The 22,189-nt window shown below is 45.5% G+C and overlaps 1 protein-coding gene across 3 annotated transcripts in view; it reads left to right on the top strand.

Annotated features, from left to right (window-relative positions):
- The window catches only part of LOC139541494 (rho GTPase-activating protein SYDE2-like), an 85,671-nt gene that overhangs the window by 43,937 nt on the left and 19,545 nt on the right, over positions 1–22,189 (top strand). For all 3 annotated transcript variants that reach the window (XM_071346186.1, XM_071346185.1, XM_071346187.1), the window contains exons 4-6: positions 10,785–10,911; positions 20,412–20,593; positions 20,798–21,029. In XM_071346186.1, coding sequence (XP_071202287.1) covers positions 10,785–10,911; positions 20,412–20,593; positions 20,798–21,029 — 541 coding nt within the window. The remainder of the gene's footprint in view (positions 1–10,784; positions 10,912–20,411; positions 20,594–20,797; positions 21,030–22,189) is intronic.

Below are 22,189 nucleotides of genomic sequence, written 5' to 3'. Positions count from 1 at the left end.
CCCTGTGGTACCCCCATAGAGACTGCCAGAGGACCGGACAACATGCCCTCCGATTTGACACACTGAACTCTGTCTGCAAAGTAGTTGGTGAACCAGGCAAGGCAGTCATTAGAAAAACCGAGGCTACTGAGTCTGCCGATAAGAATATGGTGATTGACAGAGTCGAAAGCCTTGGCCAGGTCGATGAAGACGGCTGCACAGTAATGTCTTTTATCGATGGCGGTTATGATATCGTTTAGTACCTTGAGCGTGGCTGAGGTGCACCCATGACCGGCTCGGAAACCGGATTGCACAGCGGAGAAGGTACGGTGGGATTCGAGATGGTCAGTGATCTGTTTGTTGACTTGGCTTTCGAAGACCTTAGATAGGCAGGGCAGGATGGATATAGGTCTGTAACAGTTTGGGTCCAGGGTGTCTCCCCCTTTGAAGAGGGGGATGACCGCGGCAGCTTTCCAATCCTTGGGGATCTCAGATGATACGAAGGAGAGGTTGAACAGGCTGGTGATAGGGGGTGCGACAATGGCGGCGGACAGTTTCAGAAATAGGGGGTCCAGATTGTCAAGCCCAGCTGATTTGTATGGGTCCAGGTTTTCCAGCTCTTTCAGAACATCTGCTATCTGGATTTGGGTAAAGGAGAAGCTGGGGAGGCTTGGGCGAGTAGCAGCGGGGGGGGCGGGGCTGTTGGCCAAGGTTGGAGTCGCCAGGAGGAAGGCATGGCCAGCCATTGAGAAATGCTTGTTGAAGTCTTCGATTATCACGGATTTATCGGTGGTGACCGTGTTACCTAGCCTCAGTGCAGTGGGCAGCTGGGAGGAGGTGCTCTTGTTCTCCATGGACTTTACAGTATCCCAGAACTTTTTGGAGTTAGAGCTACAGGATGCAAATTTCTGCTTGAAAAAGCTGGCCTTTGCTTTCCTGACTGACTGCGTGTATTGGTTCCTGACTTCCCTGAACAGTTGCATATCGCGGGGGCTCTTTGATGCTATTGCAGTTCGCCACAGGATGTTTTTGTGCTGTTCGAGGGCAGTCAGGTCTGGAGTGAACCAAGGGCTATATCTGTTCTTGGTTCTGCATTTTTTGAACGGAGCATGCTTGTCTAATATGGTGAGGAAGTAACATTTAAAGAATGACCAGGCATCCTCAACTGACGGGATGAGGTCAATATCCTTCCAGGGTACCCGGGCCAGGTCGATTAGAAAGGCCTGCTCGCAGAAGTGTTTTAGGGAGCGTTTGACAGTGATGAGGGGTGGTCGTTTGACCGCGGACCCGTGGCGGATACAGGCAATGAGGCAGTGATCGCTGAGATCTTGATTGAAGACAGCAGAGGTGTATTTGGAGGGCAGGTTGGTCAGGATAATGTCTATTAGGGTGCCCATGTTTACGGATTTAGGGTTGTACCTGGTGGGTTCCTTGATGATTTGTGTGAGATTGAGGGCATCAAGCTTGGATTGTAGGACTGCCGGGGTGTTAAGCATATCCCAGTTTAGGTCACCTAACAGAACAAACTCTGAAGCTAGATGGGGAGCGATCAATTCACAGATGGTGTCCAGGGCACAGCTGGGAGCTGAGGGGGGTCGGTAGCAGGCGGCAACAGTGAGAGACTTATTTCTGGAGAGATTAATTTTTAAAATTAGAAGTTCGAACTGTTTGGGCATAGACCTGGAAAGTATGACAGAACTTTGCAGGCTATCTCTGCAGTAGATTGCAACTCCTCCCCCTTTGGCAGTTCTATCTTGACGGAAAGTGTTATAGTTGGGTATGGAAATCTCAGAATTTTTGGTGGCCTTCCTAAGCCAGGATTCGGACACGGCAAGGACATCAGGGTTGGCAGAGTGTGCTAAAGCGGTGAGTAAGGCAAACTTAGGGAGGAGGCTTCTGATGTTGACATGCATGAGGCCAAGGCTTTTTCGATCACAGAAGTCAACAAATGAGGGTGACTGGGGACATGCAGGGCCTGGGTTTACTTCCACATCACCCGAGGAACAGAGGAGTAGTAGGATGAGGGTGCGGCTAAAGGCTATCAAAACTGGTCGCCTAGAGCGTTGGGGACAAAGAATAAAAGGAGCAGATTTATGGGCGTGGTAGAATAGATTCTGGGCAAAATGTGCAGACAGGGGTATGGTGGGGCGTGGGTACAGCGGAGGCAAGCCCAGGCACTGGGTGATGATAAGAGAGGTTGTATCTCTGGACATGCTGGTCTCAATGGGTGAGGTCACCGCATGTGTGGGGGGTGGGACCAAGGAGGTATCAGAGGTACGGAGAGTGGAACTACAGGGTCCATTGCAAACCAAAACAATGATAGCTAGCCTGAACAACAGTATGCAAGGCATATTGATATTTGAGAGAGACATACAATAAGGCATAAAGTGATTGCAGGTCTTGATTGGGAGAGCTAGCTAATACAACAGGTAAGATAACAGCAGCAATAACAGGGTGCTAGTCTAACACAGCAACAACAGGTAAAAAATGGCGACGACTAGGCAGAGAGGGTCGGATTAACTACACACAGATCCTGAGTTAAAGCACAGAGCCGACAGATAAAACACAAATAAACAGAATGGAGTACCGTGAATTAATGGACAGTCAAGCATGCATCAGCTATGTAGCCAAGTGATCATAGTGTCCAGGGGGCAGCCGTAGATGGAGCAGGGAGGCCTCCACTAAGCTAGCACGCGGCGTTTAAAGTTAGTAGCCCGGGGGGTGGTCTGCTCAGACGGAGGGGGTCTGCTCAGACGTGGTCGTGTCGACAGAGAATCCAAGCCAGATGGCGATGGCGAAAGAGAGGTTGTGAATTGTAGAATTGTGTTTGCTAACTGGTGCTAGCTTCGTGGCAGTGGCGCTAGCTGCGCTAGCCGCAAGCTAGCTGTGAGGATCAGAAGCAGTGGCTCAGGGATTACGGCAGGAATCCGGCGTTGTTGTCGAGAGACAGTCCGATGCTGGTAAATTGGTGATTAATATCCAGGCTAATAACATGGCTGGTGTCTGTGCAGAAGGTAAAAGCTACTAGCAGCGGCAAAAAAATTGCTAAATTAGCTTGTAGCTGGTATTGTAGCCCAAGAATTTGCTGGTAGACCTCTTCAGCTAGCCGGCAGATGGGCCTAGCTCGAGGCTAGCTCAAGGCTAACTGGTGCTTGCTTCGGGACAGAGGTGTTAGCCAGTAGTAGCCACTCGGTTGCAGCTAGCTAGCTGTGATGATACGGTGTAATTGTCCAGAGCTTGCGTCAGGAATCCGGTGATGTGGTAGAGAAAAAGCAGTCCTATATGCTCTGGGTTGATATCGCGCTTGCAGACTGGCAGGTATTGGCCCGGTATTGAAGCTGGCTGTGTCCGAGTTGAGGGTGAAGACCGCAGCAGTGGCTAACTGACTACTAGCTAGTAGCTAGTTATCTGGCTAGCTTCTGATTGGGGTTACGGTTCTAAAGTATAAAAAAATAGCAGGTCCGTACCACATTGGGTGAGGCGGAATGTAGGAATGTATATTCAGTTCCTAGATGGAAAGTGAAATTAAAATATATACGAAATGTATACGAAAAATACGAAGACTATTTACACGGGACAGGACAAACAAAGACACGTCCGACTGCTACGCCATCTTGGATTAAGACTATACGATTATGTACCGAGCTAGGGGCTGGAGCCAGGAGGCCTGTAAACACCATAGATATCCAGCTATGTACCGAGCTAGGGGCTGGAGTCAGGAGGCCTGTAAACACCATAGATATCCAGCTATGTACCGAGCTAGGGGCTGGAGCCAGGAGGCCTGTAAACACCATAGATATCCAGCTATGTGCCTAGCTAGGGGCTGGAGTCAGGAGGCCTGTAAACACCATAGATATCCAGCTATGTACCGAGCTAGGGGCTGGAGTCAGGAGGCCTGTAAACACCATAGATATCCAGCTATGTACCGAGCTAGGGGCTGGAGTCAGGAGGCCTGTAAACACCATAGATATCCAGCTATGTACCGAGCTATGGGCTGGAGTCAGGAGGCCTGTAAACACCATAGATATCCAGCTATGTACCGAGCTAGGGGCTGGAGCCAGGAGGCCTGTAAACACCATAGATATCCAGCTATGTACCGAGCTAGGGGCTGGAGCCAGGAGGCCTGTAAACACCATAGATATCCAGCTATGTGCCGAGCTAGGGGCTGGAGCCAGGAGGCCTGTAAACACCATAGATATCCAGCTATGTGCCGAGCTAGGGGATGGAGCCAGGAGGCCTGTAAACACCATAGATATCCAGCTATGTACCGAGCTAGTGGCTGGAGTCAGGAGGCCTGTAAACACCATAGATATCCAGCTATGTGCCGAGCTAGGGGCTGGAGCCAGGAGGCCTGTAAACACCATAGATATCCAGCTATGTGCCGAGCTAGGGGCTGGAGTCAGGAGGCCTGTCAACACCATAGATATCCAGCTATGTGCCGAGCTAGGGGCTGGAGCCAGGAGGCCTGTAAACACCATAGATATCCAGCTATGTGCCGAGCTAGGGGCTGGAGCCAGGAGGCCTGTAAACACCATAGATATCCAGCTATGTACCGAGCTAGTGGCTGGAGTCAGGAGGCCTGTAAACACCATAGATATCCAGCTATGTACCGAGCTAGGGGCTGGAGTCAGGAGGCCTGTAAACACCATAGATATCCAGCTATGTACCGAGCTAGGGGCTGGAGTCAGGAGGCCTGTAAACACCATAGATATCCAGCTATGTACCGAGCTAGGGGCTGGAGTCAGGAGGCCTGTAAACACCATAGATATCCAGCTATGTACCGAGCTAGGGGCTGAAGCCAGGAGGCCTGTAAACACCATAGATATCCAGCTATGTACCGAGCTAGGGGCTGGAGCCAGGAGGCCTGTAAACACCATAGATATCCAGCGATGTACCGAGCTAGGGGCTGGAGCCAGGAGGCCTGTAAACACCATAGATATCCAGCGATGTACCGAGCTAGGGGCTGGAGCCAGGAGGCCTGTAAACACCATAGATATCCAGCGATGTACCGAGCTAGGGGCTGGAGCCAGGAGGCCTGTAAACACCATAGATATCCAGCTATGTGCCGAGCTAGGGGCTGGAGCCAGGAGGCCTGTAAACACCATAGATATCCAGCTATGTACCGAGCTAGGGGCTGGAGCCAGGAGGCCTGTATACACCATAGATATCCAGCTATGTGCCGAGCTAGGGGCTGGAGTCAGGAGGCCTGTAAACACCATAGATATCCAGCTATGTACCGAGCTAGGGGCTGGAGCCAGGAGGCCTGTAAACACCATAGATATCCAGCTATGTGCCGAGCTAGGGGCTGGAACCAGGAGGCCTGTAAACACCATAGATATCCAGCTATGTGCCGAGCTAGGGGCTGGAGTCAGGAGGCCTGTAAACACCATAGATATCCAGCTATGTACCGAGCTAGGGGCTGGAGCCAGGAGGCCTGTAAACACCATAGATATCCAGCTATGTGCCGAGCTAGGGGCTGGAGCCAGGAGGCCTGTAAACACCATAGATATCCAGCTATGTGCCGAGCTAGGGGCTGGAGCCAGGAGGCCTGTAAACACCATAGATATCCAGCTATGTACCGAGCTAGGGGCTGGAGCCAGGAGGCCTGTAAACACCATAGATATCCAGCTATGTACCGAGCTAGGGGCTGGAGCCAGGAGGCCTGTAAACACCATAGATATCCAGCTATGGACCGAGCTAGGGGCTGGAGCCAGGAGGCCTGTAAACACCATAGATATCCAGCGATGTACCGAGCTAGGGGCTGGAGCCAGGAGGCCTGTAAACACCATAGATATCCAGCGATGTACCGAGCTAGGGGCTGGAGCCCGGAGGCCTGTAAACACCATAGATATCCAGCGATGTACCGAGCTAGGGGCTGGAGCCAGGAGGCCTGTAAACACCATAGATATCCAGCTATGTACCGAGCTAGGGGCTGGAGTCAGGAGGCCTGTAAACACCATAGATATCCAGCTATGTGCCGAGCTAGGTGCTGGAGTCAGGAGGCCTGTAAACACCATAGATATCCAGCTATGTGCCGAGCTAGGGGCTGGAGTCAGGAGACCTGTAAACACCATAGATATCCAGCTATGTGCCGAGCTAGGGGCTGGAGTCAGGAGGCCTGTAAACACCATAGATATCCAGCTATGTGCCGAGCTAGGGGCTGGAGTCAGGAGGCCTGTAAACACCATAGATATCCAGCTATGTACCGAGCTAGGGGCTGGAGCCAGGAGGCCTGTCAACACCATAGATATCCAGCTATGTGCCGAGCTAGGGGCTGGAGCCAGGAGGCCTGTAAACACCATAGATATCCAGCTATGTGCCGAGCTAGGGGCTGGAGTCAGGAGACCTGTAAACACCATAGATATCCAGCTATGTACCGAGCTAGGGGCTGGAGCCAGGAGGCCTGTAAACACCATAGATATCCAGCTATGTACCGAGCTAGGGGCTGGAGCCAGGAGGCCTGTAAACACCATAGATATCCAGCTATGTGCCGAGCTAGGGGCTGGAGCCAGGAGGCCTGTAAACACCATAGATATCCATCTATGTGCCGAGCTAGGGGCTGGAGCCAGGAGGCCTGTAAACACCATAGATATCCAGCTATGTACCGAGCTAGGGGCTGGAGCCAGGAGGCCTGTAAACACCATAGATATCCAGCAACAGTGCCTTCAGAAAGTATTCAGACCCCTTGGCTTATTCCACATTATATTGTTTTACAGGCGGAATTCAAAATTGATTAAATAGATTTTTTTGGCACCCATCTACACACAATACCCCATAATGACAAAGTGAAAACATGTTTGTAGAAATGTTTGCACATTTATTGAAATGAAATACATATATATCGAATTTACATACAGCACATAAAATGTATTTTTTTTCTTTCCTTTTTTTAGTTTTTACTATATTGTAGAATTATAGTGAAGACATCAAAACTATGAACTAACTCATATAGTAACCAAAAAAGTGTTAAACAAACCAAATATATTTTAGATTTTAGATTCTTCAAAGTAGCCACCCTTTTCCTTGATGACAGCTTTGCACACTCTTGGCATTCTCTCAACCAGCTTAATGAGGAATGCTTTTCCATCAGTCTTGAAGGACTATGCTGAGCACTTGTTGGCTGCTTATCCTTCACTCTGTGGCCCGACTCATCCCAAACAATCTCAATTGGGTTGAGGTTGGGTGATTGTGGAGGCCAGGTCATCTGATGCCGCACCATCACTCTTCTTCTTGGTCAAATAGCCCCACAGTCTGGAGGTGTGTTGGGTCATTGTCCTGTTGAAAAACAAATGACAGTCCCACTAAGTGCAAACCAGATTGGATGGAGTATCACTGCAGAATGCTGTGGTAGCCATCCTGGTTAGGTGTGCCTTGAATTCTAAATAAATCACTGACAGTGTCACCAGCAAAGCACCATCACACCTCCTCCTCCATGCTTCTTGGTGGTAACCACACATGCAGAGATCATCCGTTCACCTACTCTGCGTCTCACAAAGACACGGTGGTTGGAACCAAAAATCTCCAATTTGGACTCATCAGACCAAAGGACAGATTGCTCGTGTTTCTTGGCCCAAGCAAGTCTCTTCTTCTTATTAGTGTCCTTTTGTAGTAGTTTCTTTGCAGCAAATCGACCATGAAGGCCTGATTCACACAGTCTCCTCTGAACAGTTGATGTTGAGATGTGTCTGTTACTTGTTGCAATCTGAAGAGCAGTTAACTCTAATGAACTTATCCTCTGTGGCAGTCCTCATGAGAGCCAGTTTCATCATAGCACTTGATGGTTTTTGATGGTTTTTGGTCTTTTACCAAATAGGGCTATCTTCTGTATACCACCCCTACCTTGTCACAACACAACTGATTGGCACAAACGCATTAAGAAGGAAAGAAATTACACAAATTAACTTTTAACAAGGCACACCTGTTAATTGAAATGCATTCCAGGTCACTACCTCATGAAGCTGGTTCAGAGATTACCAAGCGTGTGCAAAGTTGTCATCAAGGCAAAGGTTGGCTACTTTGAAGAATCTCAAATATAAAATATATTTTTATTTGTTTAACACTTTTTTGGTTACTACATGATTCCATATGTGTTATTTCATAGTTTTGATGTCTTCACTATTATTATACAATGTAGAAAATAGTAAAACATAAAGAAAAACCCTGGAATGAGTAGGTGTGTCAAAACATTTGACTGGTACTGTATACCGTTAGGAAATTGCTCAAAGGGGTGTGGGTGAAGACTTTTCTGCACATGTTTTTTCAAAGCCAATTAAATGGAGATTCCCTATTGAGGATGTTTTTTAGTCCAGGACTAGGAATAATCTGTGTCCAGTAAACGTCCCCCTAGTTGGTGGAATGTGTGACACCATGCTTGGTGTTTAAAAAAAATAAATATATATATATATTTTTTTATTATATTCAAAACATACAATATACTTGCAGTGAAGCCACTCAACAACTACATCATATTAGTCATCTAACAGCCTCCCATCCAGAGCGACACACAGAAGCAACCAGAGTCAATGCCCTGCTCAAGGGCATGTTGACAGATCTCCCACCAGCCCTCCAAGATCCCCCCTACAGTTCCCCAAGAGTTGCTCCTCAACCATTCTATATAATAATTTGAGCTGAAAAGCACAAAGTCTTGAATCTTACGTCATATTATATATCAACTCATACACCCTGTACCATGGAATCGGTACATTAAATATTTTCCCACCTATTTTGCAATCTGTATGGCACAGCTGTAAACATCCGGGCCTCAAATTAAACTGGTATACTTTCCTATTTATGCTATTTTCATTCCTCCACGAGTTTTGATCCTTTATATTGGGCAGACAGACCAGTTCCCTACCTCCTACCGCTGCCACCTGCATCCTCCCTTTTTGGGGTAATGCTGTAATCAATTGGTTGTAATCTTGGATTGAGCAGACCTTCCCATACAATTCTGATTACTCCATGAAAGACATAACTCTACCATTTCAATTTACAATATAATTTAAACCCTTTTCAAACATATTTCCCATAAATACAGGTCTTTTATGCTTGTTGTTGTTTAGCTAGCTTCCCATTCCAGTTGTGAAGAGTCCAGTCAGTGCAGTACCCCTCTGGGTTATGCAAGAGAACGTGTGGTTTCTGCATTGTACTCATTAAACCTATTGTTTAGTAAGAAACAAAGCAAAGAGGCTTCGTACCACCCAGAACCATAGATAGGTGCTGCGCTACCTGGAACAAGGCAGTTCCCTGGCCGGAGATTAGAAAGCTGGATCATTGAGCTATTCATAACAGTTCCAAACAGTTCATAACAGTGTAATTAAGTGTTTATTGTGATCAGCCAGTACACACACGCTCCGTGTTCCCATGGGTTTTCCATGGTGGTTTCACTGGTCATGTAACTACTCTGTTGCTACTCTAAGAGGTTGTTTACAGTGGGTGACTGCCATGTTTTGAACTGACAGCTGTGGGATCCTTGCTAGTCATTAGTGCTGAGCGATTAACTGACATTTCGGTTTTCAAACAACTCATTGACAGACATCGGTTCAATTATTTGAATTCCATTTTGTAAAGAAATTCTGTCAGCTCAATGCCCACGTTGTGCAGTTTCTGTAGAGATAAATCAGATCATGCCCGAAGTGTGTGATGTAGTAGGGAGTTGTAGTTTCCAACAGGCCAATATTCTACATAGTTTAGCGCAGAAATAATGTTAATTAACTACAAAGACCATAATCTATTGCACGCCTACTTGTCCGATCTGTTTCTTTTACACCTAAAAGAGACAGAAGAATGCGCCACAGCACGATTTGAGAGGGATGAAATACATGATCTAAGCTAAGGTTTCTCAAACTCAGTCAGGTGTTTATTTATATTTTACGCTTTTACGGGAATAGTGCCAGATTGTGGCAATTAAGCCCTTTTTATACTTATCCAGAGTCAGATTAACCCATGGATAAAAAAAAAAAAAATTATTGCCAAAATCTCATACTATCCCTTTAAGATCAGAGTGACAAGTTACAACATATATTTGTAGCAAACATAGCAAGCAGTGGCGTGAATGAGAGCCACAAGCGTCCAGCCACAGCTTGATCCTCATCATTTCTACAGTGCAGTGGTGCACATATTTTATTATATTTCAGATGTTGTCAACCTCATATAAGTTTTATGCATTTTGGAGTAGAATGTCTTTTTAAAAGTCACCAGAAGTGCCTCCCTCCGCCCGTCCACTATCTGCCACCGCTGCTGAAAATCCTAGGGGAAACACTGTTGTATATACTAGATAATGGTATAACCCTCTGTGTATGATTCATGTTAGAGGGTCTGCACTCTGTATTTGGGACGGTTAGTATTTAACCTAGTCATGTGAGTGATTTTAGCAGGTTTTGTCTTTGTGTTTGACCTAGTTGTGTGTTTTTGCTGTTTTTTTTTGTTTACCTATATTTGACCAGTGTGTTTTTGCAAGTTGTGTGTATTTTACCTGGTTGTGTGTGTGTTTTTGCAGGTTGTGTGTATTTAACCTGGTTGTGTCTGTTTTTGCAGGTTGTGTGTATTTTACCTGGTTGTGTGTGTGTTTCTGTAGTTTATGTGCATTTAACCTGGTTGCGTGTGTTTCTGTAGGTTGTGTGTATTTAACCTGGTTGTGTGTGTGTTTCTGTAGGTTGTGTGTATTTTTCCTGGTTGTGTGTGTGTTTCTGTAGGTTGTGTGTATTTAACCTGGTTGTGTGTGTTTCTGCAGGTTGTGTGTATTTAACCTGGTTGTGTGTGTTTCTGCAGGTTGTGTGTATTTAACCTGGTTGTGTGTGTTTCTGCAGGTTGTGGGCCTCTACCGTCTGTGTGGTTCAGCGGCAGTAAAGAAGGAGCTTCGGGAGGCCTTTGAAAGGGACAGCCTGCGTGTGGAGCTCTGTGAAAACACCTACCCTGACATCAACGTCATCACAGGTAACATTACACTGCAAATAGCATCAGAACCTGTGTCCTGTAACCCCTAGTGAAACTATTGCTGTGTGTGTGACATGTACAGTGCCTTTAGAAAGTTGTTTGCAACAAGGCACTAAATTAATACTGCAAAAAATGTGGCAAAGCAATTCACTTTTTGTCCTGAATACAAAGTGTTATGTTTGGGGCAAATCCAAATTCAATACAACACATTACTGAGTACCGCTTTCTATATTTTCAAGCATAGTGGTGGATGCATCATATTATGGGTATGCTTATAATCGATAAGGAGTTTTTCAAGATAGAAAAGAATGGAGCTAAGCACAGCAAAAATCCTAGAGGAAAACCTGGTCCAGTCTGCTTTCCACCAGACACTGGGAGATGAATTCACCTTTCAGCAGAACAATAACCTAAAACAGAGTTGCTTACCAAGAAGACAGTGAATGTTCCTGAGTGGCCGAGTTACAGTTTTGATTTAAATCTGCTTTAAAATCTATTGCACAACCTGCAAATTGTTGACTAGCAATGATCAACAACCAATTTGACAGAGCTTGAAGAATTTTGAAAAGAATAATGGCCAAATGTTGTACAATCCAGGTGTGGAAAGCTCTTAATCGCTGGTAAGATGTAATCGCTGCTAAAGGTGATTCTAACATGTATTGACTCAGGGGGTTGAATACTTATCTAATCAAAATATATTAGAGTTTTATTTGTCATATATTTTTTACAAATGTTATAATTTTTCTTCCACTTTGACATTACAGAGTATTTTGTGTAGGTCTTTGACCAAAAACGACAATTCAATCCATTTTAATCTCACTTTGTAACAAAACAAAATGTGGAAAAAGTCAAGGGGTGTGAATGCTCTCTGAGGGTACTGTACACACGTCACACATGTGTCTGTGCATGTGTGTGTGCGTTTGCATTTACGTGTGTGTGTGTGTGTGTATATGTGTGTGTGTGTACATGTGTGTGTGTGTGCATGCATGCTTACTTTGTGTGTGCATGCATGTCTTTGTTTGTTGTAAAAGCATTCCAGTCAGCATACCACCAGCATGTGAGTGTGTCTGAGAGGAGAGCCCTCACATCAGCCAGCCAACCATCCAGACCAATGTGCATTTAGGTCATTCCTTCATTTCTCTTCCCCAGGTTTAGACATGCCACTCGCTCTGACCACCCCCGCTCTGACACACACACACACACACACACACACACACACACACACACACACACACACACACACACACACACACACACACACACACACACACACACACACACACACACACACACACACACACACACACACACGCACACACAGACCCCTGAACATAACTCACACACTGAGGGTTACCATTATTTACACATAAAATAGAGGACAATAACCCAGTTTCACTCTGCTTGAAGTTGGGACTCGAGTGAATGTCCAATATTCCCCTTCGCTGCAGCCTGCAGAAGGATGTTAGCCTGATCAAAATATCTAAACAACACCAATGATCTGTTAACTTCCAGAGTATGTCTGCCATGTCACTTGTTAACCAATGAATACAGATTCCGGGAATAGACAGGGGAGGGGCAACAGTTAAGAGAAAAATAATAAATAAAAATACTTGCTCATGGATTATTATTTTCTTCCCACCGAAAAAGAGGAAGACCATGGAAGCCCCTTGGCATTGTGGGAGCTGCTGTTGGTTTTGGAAAGAGGCCCATATAGGCGTCCTCGTATCATGCCTGCTTTGATCCAAATGCATTAGCATGGCAGGGCAAAGAACACAGTTAACAGTTGAGCGGGTTAGAAAAAAGGGCCAGCACCAGTGTGGATTGTTGGTTTTTGCTTGCTGTCTAAATTTACTCTGCCGAGCGTGTGGCTGTTGCAGATGGGCTGAGGGAGTGAGAGAGAGAGCGCGGGGGAAGGGTGGCTGGGCTGAGAGCAGTGATAGATAGAGGGGGGTGGGGTATGGGGGTTGGTGGTTTGAGTGTAGTCAGGTCAGCCAGAGAGAGAGACAGAGAGACTAGCTAATAAGCAGGCCAAATGGATGAGCTAAGAGGAGGCGGCGAGGTCTGGGTTGTCACCCGGCTAATTTAAAAGGCGGAGGTATTGAAAGGGATTACCCTGTGTCAAAGTTCAATCCAAAGCTTGCAAAACATGTGAACTGCCTAGCCTTACTTTGTTTCAAACCATGATCCCAGACAAAGGAAACAACTCATCATGATTGTCATGCTCTGAATAGAGAATAGTTTTGGTAACATACATGAACTGAATGTAGCCAATGGCTCTTTTTGTCTCAGGCAGCGGAATTTCTGGGTTAGATTTTTTTATTGCGATACAGTATTTTCAGGTACAGACATTTTTGGTATTAACATTAAAACTTGACTTGTCAGTACATTCAGAAGTTGTATGTAGGTTAACATGGATTACAACAGGAGTCTAGATGGTGTAGGTCTCTACTGTAATTGAATCAGTGTTGACAGCTGGGATGTGACTTAAATCAAGAAGGGTGGTGGAGGGGGGCAGGAGCTCTCTCTCTCTTTAGCCCCCTTTGACTCAGAGACATTCCTCCAGGGCTGGGAGGGCTTTGGCAGGACCCAGTGTCCACAGACCCGCCTCCCAGCCCCTTCAGTTAGGAGCACAGATGGAAGGACAAGCTGCTCATTTTAGTTTTAGTCACGGTGGTGTGCTTCGGTCACCGGCCAGGCATTACTTCAGACTTCTCTGGTTCTGATCTCAGAGAACGCCATGCTTTACACAAGGAGGCTTTTGAGAGGCCGACTAGGTCAGTCACAACATCTGCCATTTTTAAGTTATTATTGAAATATAATATATTTCTAGTCTATGTAACATAGCAATGAGGCTGTACGAGGATCATTGTAGATGTAACTGATGTTGTTTCTCCACCTGGTAGCTAATGCATGGACAGTTATCTGAGAGTCCCATCTATCAACCTTTTTCTTGGCAGGAAGCCAACACAACAAGAAGCCTCAGTGATGCGTTGTAAATTAAATAGAGCATGGGTTAATGGTGAATCAGTGTCATTTCCCTCCTCTCAGTGATGCGTTGTAAATTAAATAGAGCAAGGGTTAATGGTGAATCAGTGTCATTTCCCTCCTCTCAGTGATGCGTTGTAAATTAAATAGAGCAAGGGTTAATGGTGAATCAGTGTCATTTCCCTCCTCTCAGTGATGCGTTGTAAATTAAATAGAGCAAGGGTTAATGGTGAATCAGTGTCATTTCCCTCCTCTCAGTGATGCGTTCTAAATTAAATAGAGCAAGGGTTAATGGTGAATCAGTGTCATTTCCCTCCTCTCAGTGAGAGGGAAGATAGTGGTTTGGGCTTAGTTAGAGTCTGTGCGTGTGATGAGCTGCTAGTTGCTCCGACAAAGGTCATCACAAACCGAAAGCTTAGAAAAACGAAAAAATCTGAAATTGCATCTGATTTAAGAGACTCCCTTTGTTAACAAGGATAAAGAGTCTAGTTTGTAGCCCAGCTACCCAGTCCAGCCCTCCCCATGCAGTGAATACATGGAAAGTCATTAATAGTGCTCCCTTTGATGCAGAACACACAGATGGTATTTGGTTAAGTGGAGGCATGGTGGCGTAGCTGAACTCTAGGCCGAACAGGAGGCAGGGAGGGCCCGTCATACAAACACCTACAGTCCTTGTCCAGTGTGAGTGGGTGGGTGTCAGAGAGAGAAGGGTGGGTGGGTGGGTGTCAGAGAGAGAAGGGTGGGTGGGTGTCAGAGAGAGAAGGGTGGGTGGGTGTCAGAGAGAGAAGGGTGGGTGGGTGTCAGAGAGAGAAGGGTGGGTGGGTGTCAGAGAGAGAAGGGTGGGTGGTTGTCAGAGAGAGAAGGGTGGGTGAGTGTCAGAGAGAGAAGGGTGGGTGGGTGTCAGAGAGAGAAGGGTGGGTGGGTGTCAGAGAGAGAAGGGTGGGTGGGTGTCAGAGAGAGAAGGGTGGGTGGGTGTCAGAGAGAGAAGCGGGCAAGGCAAGGCACCGCCCCCTGTCCTCTACAGCCCCTCTGGATCTCTCTCTACTGGTCTGGGACTATGAGGAGAAGGCAGGTGTTGGAAGGGGAGAACAAGCCCCTAGTTGTTTCTTTAGGGCGGCATCGACCGACGGCAGCAGTGACCTGTAGTTTTGTTTGAAAAAGGTGTTGGACCATAGCTGTATGGGTCTTGTAGTGTTTCTTGTAGATATTCTGCAAAAGTCAACAATTTCAGTTGTGAGAAACCGTATTTATAAGATTTGCCCGTCAATGACTAAACTTTGGACCAAAAACACAACACATTTCTCAAGCAACTCAAAGTTAATTTCTGCCACCAATTCCCCTACAGGAAAATCCCAAAACAATTTCACTGAAAAACCAAAACACCTTCCCTGAAAAACACAAACACCTTCCCTGACAACAACATTCCTCGTCTCCATGATGTGTTTGTTGCCTAACACATCACAGGCTGTGAAAATAAAGGTAACACCTGCAGAGGAAGGCCACCTGTTCCAAACTGAGCATGACCTTGCCTGGTGTGTGTGTGTGTGTGTGTGTGTGTGTGTGTGTGTGTGTGTGTGTGTGTGTGTGTGTGTGTGTGTGTGTGTGTGTGTGTGTGTGTGTGTGTGTGTGTGTGTGTGTGTGTGTGTGTGTGTGTGTGTGTGTGTGTGTGTGTGTCAAGCCCCAACAGGGGTTAAGGTACTCCAACGGCAGAGTAAACACAGAGCTGTGTCATAGCAGGCTAATCATTTACCCCACACATAATGGCTGCATTCTCTCTGCTCTGAGTCACTACACACACACACACACACACACACACACACACACACACACACACACACACACACACACACACACACACACACACACACACACACACACACACACACACACACACACACACACACACACACACACACAGGGTGACCAGTGTTTATATCTAAACTACTCCAGAAGGGAACATAGAATATTGGTGTATATTGAGTTATAGGTGTGTTGTGTTCACACAGAGGTCATTAAGGTGGTGGAAGTGAGAACCTATAAGCGTTATTTGTGCTCAGTAGTAAAAAAAGGTTATTTTCATTGTCACATTGCATTTCAAACTTGGTACTAGTACAGCACTATGTTAGTTGGTGATGGAATAACTAGATTAAACTGAAGTTGATGAATCTATTTGTTTTTGTGAGGACTGATAGAACACTGTACGTGTTTTGGTTTTGCTGGAGGATGTTCAAAAACACTGCTTCTATCTGTCTGGGAAATCAGCATGTCTAAGGAAGTATCCAGAGAGCTACGAAGTAAAACCCTGTTACATTTATCTCTCCTTTATCTGTACTTATCTAACACTGCCCATTCTGAACATCTCTTTAATACCTGGTACCTCTGAGTCAAATGGGGGGGAAATCATGAATGAAAAAGCAAACAACATTGTAGCTGTTTGTCAAATGTTTCAAAAGCTCAATAGTAAACCAGGTAGAGTCTCTGCCCAGACTGTTGTTAAAGAGGGGTGGGCTGACTGGCTGGCAGGCTGGTTGGAGTGCTATCTATTGCCAGGCTCCCTGAACAAAAATTTCCTTTTCATATCTGCTGTTTTCATCTAGGCATGCAGTCCTCCAGTCTGAACAGAGACCTGTCATCATTGTAGATCTACCTAAGAGATAGAGGGAGAAAGGGGGAGAATGGTGGGGGGCGGGGAGAGGGGGGAGAGAGAGAGAAGAAGAAGAGAGAATTCACAAAATGTGACAAACATCAAATTGAGACTGCATGCAGAATTCTGCAAAAATATCCTCTGTGTACAATTTAAAGCTCCAAATAATGCATGCAGAGCAGAATTAGGCCGATACCCGCTAATTATCAAAATCCAGAAAAGAGACGTTACATTTCTACAACCACCTAAAAGGAAGCGATTCCCAAACCTTACATAACAAAGCCATTACCTACAGAGAAATGAACCTGGAGAAGAGTCCCCTAACAAAGCTGGTCTTGGGGCTCTGTTTACAAACACAAACACACCCCACAGAGCCCCAGGACAGCAACACAATTAGACCCAACCAAATCATGAGAAAACAAAAAGATAATTACTTGACACATTGGAAAGAATTAACAAAAAAAACTGAGCAAACTAGAATGCTATTTGGCCCTAAACAGAGAGTACACAGTGGCAGAATACCTTACAACTGTGACTGTGACTGACCCAAAATGAAGGAAAGGTTTGACTATGTACAGACTCAGTGAGCATAGCCTTGCTATTGAGAAAGGTCGCTGTAGGCAGACCTGGCTCTCTAGAGAAGACAGGCTATGTGCACACTGCCCACAAAATGAGGTGGAAACTGAGCTGCACTTCCTAACCTCCTGCCAAATGTATGACCATATTAGAGACACATATTTCCCTCAGATTACACAGATCCACAAAGAATTCGAAAACAAATCCAATTTTGATGAACTCCCATATGTATTGGGTGAAATACCACAGTGTGCATCACAGCAGCAAGCTATGTGACCTGTTGCCACAAGAAAAGGTCAACCAGTGAGGAACAAATACCATTGTAAATTCAACCCATATTTATGTTTATTTATTTTCAGTTTCGTACTTTAACTATTAATAATAATAATTAATAATAATAGGACATAATATGACATTTGAAATGTCTTTATTCTTTTGGAACTTGTGTGATTGTAATATTTACTGTTCACTTTTGTTTATCCATTTCACTTGATTTGGCAATGTAAACAGATGTTTCCCATGCCAATAAAGTCCCTTGAATTTAATTTAATTGAGAGAGAGAGACAGGATGATGCTTTAAGTGCCTACCGTGATGGCTTGACACAGCAAACTTAGTTGTTTTTTCAGTAAAATAAAATCTGCAGCACCACCATGGCTATGTGGTGTAGGAATGCACAAACAGCAGACTCTGTCCTCTGCACTGCTATGTTGAGGCATGTTGGGTCTTGAGTACAGTTATGGAGGGGGCTCAGATTCTGACTCCCGATGTGAAAAACAGACCTGAGTTAGGGACAGAGGAAGGGAAAGAAACGGTCACACCCCTGAGTTTTATGTACTGTAGGTCAGGAGCGATATAAGAGGGAAATCCTTTCTGACACAGCAACAACTTTAAAGAGCATACAGTATGTATAAATCTGTCACGCACTTCTATGCGTAGTGGGTGCGGAGTCAGGCGCAGGAAGCAGAGGGTAAAGGACAATGTTTTATTCCGGCGCAGGAAAATGGTAACGCCAAAACACCAGGCGCAAATAACAAGACCGGCCCAAAACCAGGACCCAACCAGTCCGGAGAAAACCAAGAAAAACGCACAACCACAAACATGAACAGAGGAAAATAAGCCCGCACAAAGAGCAGGAGGGTATTACCGGCTTAAATAGCCCAACTAAAACCTAAACAAGAAACAGGTGTAACCAATAAGACAAAACCAACAGAAAAGGGAAAAGGGATCCGTGGCAGCTAGTAGACCGCTGACGACGACCGCCGAGCGCTGCCCGAACAGGAAGAGGAGCCACCTTCGGTGGGAGTCGTGACAAAACCTTTAACATAGGGTCCTACTATATCTATTTTCTTTAGATTCGTTTTGTAATCAGTCTTACCACTAGACTGTAACTATATACTATGCTCTTGCCAGTGTGTTTGAAGCTGGAATCCTTCATGTTGAAACGGCCATGTTGGTTTGTGATATTACATCAACAAAGAAGTTACTGAAAACAATGGACACTGTTTTTTCACCTCGGACAACATTGCACTCGCAACTGAAGACCACAAAATGTACTGCAACAACAACAAAATCTCAGCTCGACAACAAAACCTATAACAGCTGTAGTGGGACAGCCAGTGGCGCTGTTTCCCCTACTGCAGATCCCATCCTTAAACTGCAGGTGTCTGCTGATGAGTAAAACACAACTCAGCCTGATGGTCATCTGGGAGTTTTCAACAGTGGACTGAATCTACATCACTCTGTCAACAGAAGTCCACCTACTGCATTCCCGCCAGACTACATGCTCTGGATGTAGAATAGAATAGTACTTTATTAGTCCATCTCTGGGGAGGAAGTGCTGGTTATTCCGCACACTAGAAAGCAGCCTAATCCCAGATCCCCAGTATGCTTTCAGTCTGCTCTTTGTTTCATGCTTGTTTCTATCTGGATTAGAGGGTAGCATGGATAGAGATTATACCAGGCAGTCTGAAAAAGACGGGACAGCATTAAGTTAATGACTCCCTCTTCCTTAAGTGAACAACGGGATTGGACAGGATTAAAAAGTGAACATTGATTCATGCTCTTATTTCTCCTATAAAGCTGTTAGGGAAGACAACTAGACCGTGAGTTGTAATGTAGTATGTTAGAAATCAAATATGGGTAACAATTGACATAAGGTTCTTCTTATAACGTTGTAGTTATACTCTGGAGAACTGTTGTGAAAAAAGCCAAAACCCAATTAAGTGTACTGATTGTACTGGTTATATGCCATGCTTAATTGATTAAGCAGCTCTATTTACAGTGGCTTAATCTAGATGTTATTGTCAATCTAGTCACGTACATGCGTCTGAACGGAAGTTGTCTTTGTATGGTAATGGACCTGTAGTAGTTACTAACTGAAGCAGCCTCAGTCTCTGTCTCCAAGTCACTGAGGACCCACTGACTGCCCAACTCAAAGCTCTGCTCTGAAAACCGATAGCTAGTTACGCATATCAATCCATTCCACCGCTGAGAATTGACACGCTGCCAAGACGTCTTTCTTTATTTCCATATTTGTCTGTTATTTTTTCTCCTCGCCTTTGAGGAAAATAAAATACTTTTGAGGGGGCTTAGTGGAGACAGACAGTGTGGGTTTCATGTTTGCTCGCCTCTTTTGTCTGGGCCTGTTGGAGGCTGAATGTGGCTGGAGTTACAGGTTTAAAAGTCTGCACCATCACAGAATCGAGTCCCCCCACCCCTTCTTCGACATTCTCAGGCTACCATGTCACGCCCGATTCCAATCAGGCATCGCCCTAGATGCCCCCAGAACAGAGCCCACCACAACAATGGGTCCTAAAATCCTTGGCAGCCAGCAGAGTGTGTACCAGGCCCAGCCTGCTGTATAAAAGTAAGGGAGAAGAAAAGCCTTTGATTTCTCAATAACGACTCTTCATAAAGATTATATTGTTAGCAATTTGTCAGGTATTTAAGCTGTCTTGTGAAGTACATAAGAGGTAGTGTGTTTCACTCGATTGAGCTGTGAAAAAAGCATCTAAAGCCCAGCTGATCGAGGCTGAATCAGGTCCAGATGGCACAGACAGACAGTGGTGTTGTTCATGGTCTTCTTTCTGGTGAAAATCTTTTCTACCTTCTGAAGTAACATCTGGTTGCTGTCATCATCGTTGCCAGAGTTGTTATAATCAGAGCTAATTATTCTGTTCATTCCATAAAGGGTTTCTCATGCTCTCCTTCTCCCCCCTCTCTCTCCATCCCTCTCTCTCCTGCCTCTGTCTCTCTCTCCCTCCCTCTTTCTCTCTGTCCATCCCTTCCTCTCTCCAGGTGTGCTGAAGGACTACCTGCGTGAGTTGCCGTACCCCCTCATCACTAAGCACCTGTATGAGGCTGTGTTAGACTCCATGGCTAAGAGACCTCTGCGTATTGGAGCAGGAGGATGTGAGAACGACCTGGTGGACACAGAACACACTGTCAGCCTGCTGGAGAACCTGCCAGAGGTGGAGAGGGTAAGGAGAAAATCCTTTTATTAAGGGCTTTTCACACTACTGAGCCGAACCTGAGCCAAACCAAGCTGTACTGAGCTGGCCTGATTACAAATCCTCCCTGTAGTTTCTGGAACCATGCTGTAAAAAAATAAAATATCTGAGGCAGCGCAGTACAGTTGTGTTAGCCTGCCCTGCCCAGCATGCTCTCTGTCTGTGTGATCCCAGTTGACCCTGCGGAGACTGCTGGACCACCTGAAGCTGGTGGCGTCGCACCACGACGTCAACAAGATGACGTGTCAGAACCTGGCAGTGTGCTTCGGCCCCGTGCTGCTCAGCCAACGCCAGGAGGCCAGCTGCCATAGCAACCGCGTCTTCATCGACTCAGAAGAGCTGGCCAGTGCCCTGCACTTTAAGAAGCACATCGAGGTGCTGCACTACCTTCTGCAGCTATGGCCAGGTAACCTCCACCATAGAGATGCAATATTACGAGAGTGACCTATGTCATAAACCTTCATAACTCTAGAATGTAGCGCATAATGGCAGCCATCTTGGTCAGGGATAAATGAATATCTAGTCAACTTCATCCATCCATTTTTTATAGTTGATTAATGACTAGCTTAATTACTAGGTCATTTATCTTGCAGTGGATGTATGAGGCTTTAAGATCCGGCAGTATGGGATTATGAACATCCTGGGCATTGTGAATCACTGAGCCAACAACTTAATAAACAACTAATTACATTTATAGACTTTAAAAAGCACTCACCCAAAATCAAGACATTTCCTAGAAGGGCACTATGTTGGTGGAACTGCTTTCTAGCGCAAATTGCTCCTAGCTCTGTGGTTCTGTTCCAAACATGACTTTAAAAGGCTGGGCTGGCGCTTTGATCTCTGGTGGTTTGGCTTGGCTGACACACACACACACACAGCAATTAGCCATTCGCTGCCATCTGTTCGATCGGCATAGATGAAATGCTACACAGAGTGCTTCATCATATTGGGAGGGCCAAAGCCTTGTTGTAAACCAAGCTCATTGGGTAGCGCCGCTTTTATATAAATCACTGTCCCGAGAAAATATGGCACCCTATTCCCTATATATTGCACTTCTTTTGTTCAGAGCCCTATTGGCCCTGGTCAAAATAAGTGCACTATAAAGGGAATAGGGTGTAAAGTGTCGAATCAAAAACGCATCTTTTGACAAATGGGTAACATACTATGTTAATTGTGTAGATACAGTGCTTTCAGAAAGTATTCAGACCCCTTGACTTTTTCCACAATTTGTTACGTTACAGCATTATTCTAAAATGAATAGTTTTTTTCCCTTATCAATCTACACACAATACCCCATAATGACAAAGCAAAAGCAGCTTTTTAGAAATGTTTGCAAGTTTATTAAAAAGAAAAAACTGAAATATAACATTTACATAAGTATTCAGACCCTTAGTACTTTGTTGAAGCACCTTTGGCAGCGATTACAGCCTTGACCTAGTTTCTTCTTGGGTATGACGCTACAAGCTTGGCACACCTATATTTGGAGAGTTTCTCAAATTCTTCTCTGCAGATCCTCTCAAGCTCTGTCAGGTTGGATGGGGAACGTTGCTGCACAGCTATTTTCAG

Source organism: Salvelinus alpinus, chromosome 16 (genome assembly GCF_045679555.1).
Source record: "Salvelinus alpinus chromosome 16, SLU_Salpinus.1, whole genome shotgun sequence".
Taxonomy (NCBI): domain Eukaryota; kingdom Metazoa; phylum Chordata; class Actinopteri; order Salmoniformes; family Salmonidae; genus Salvelinus; species Salvelinus alpinus.
The sequence above is the reverse complement of the archived record's forward strand: the minus strand, read 5'-3'. Positions and strand labels throughout refer to the sequence as shown.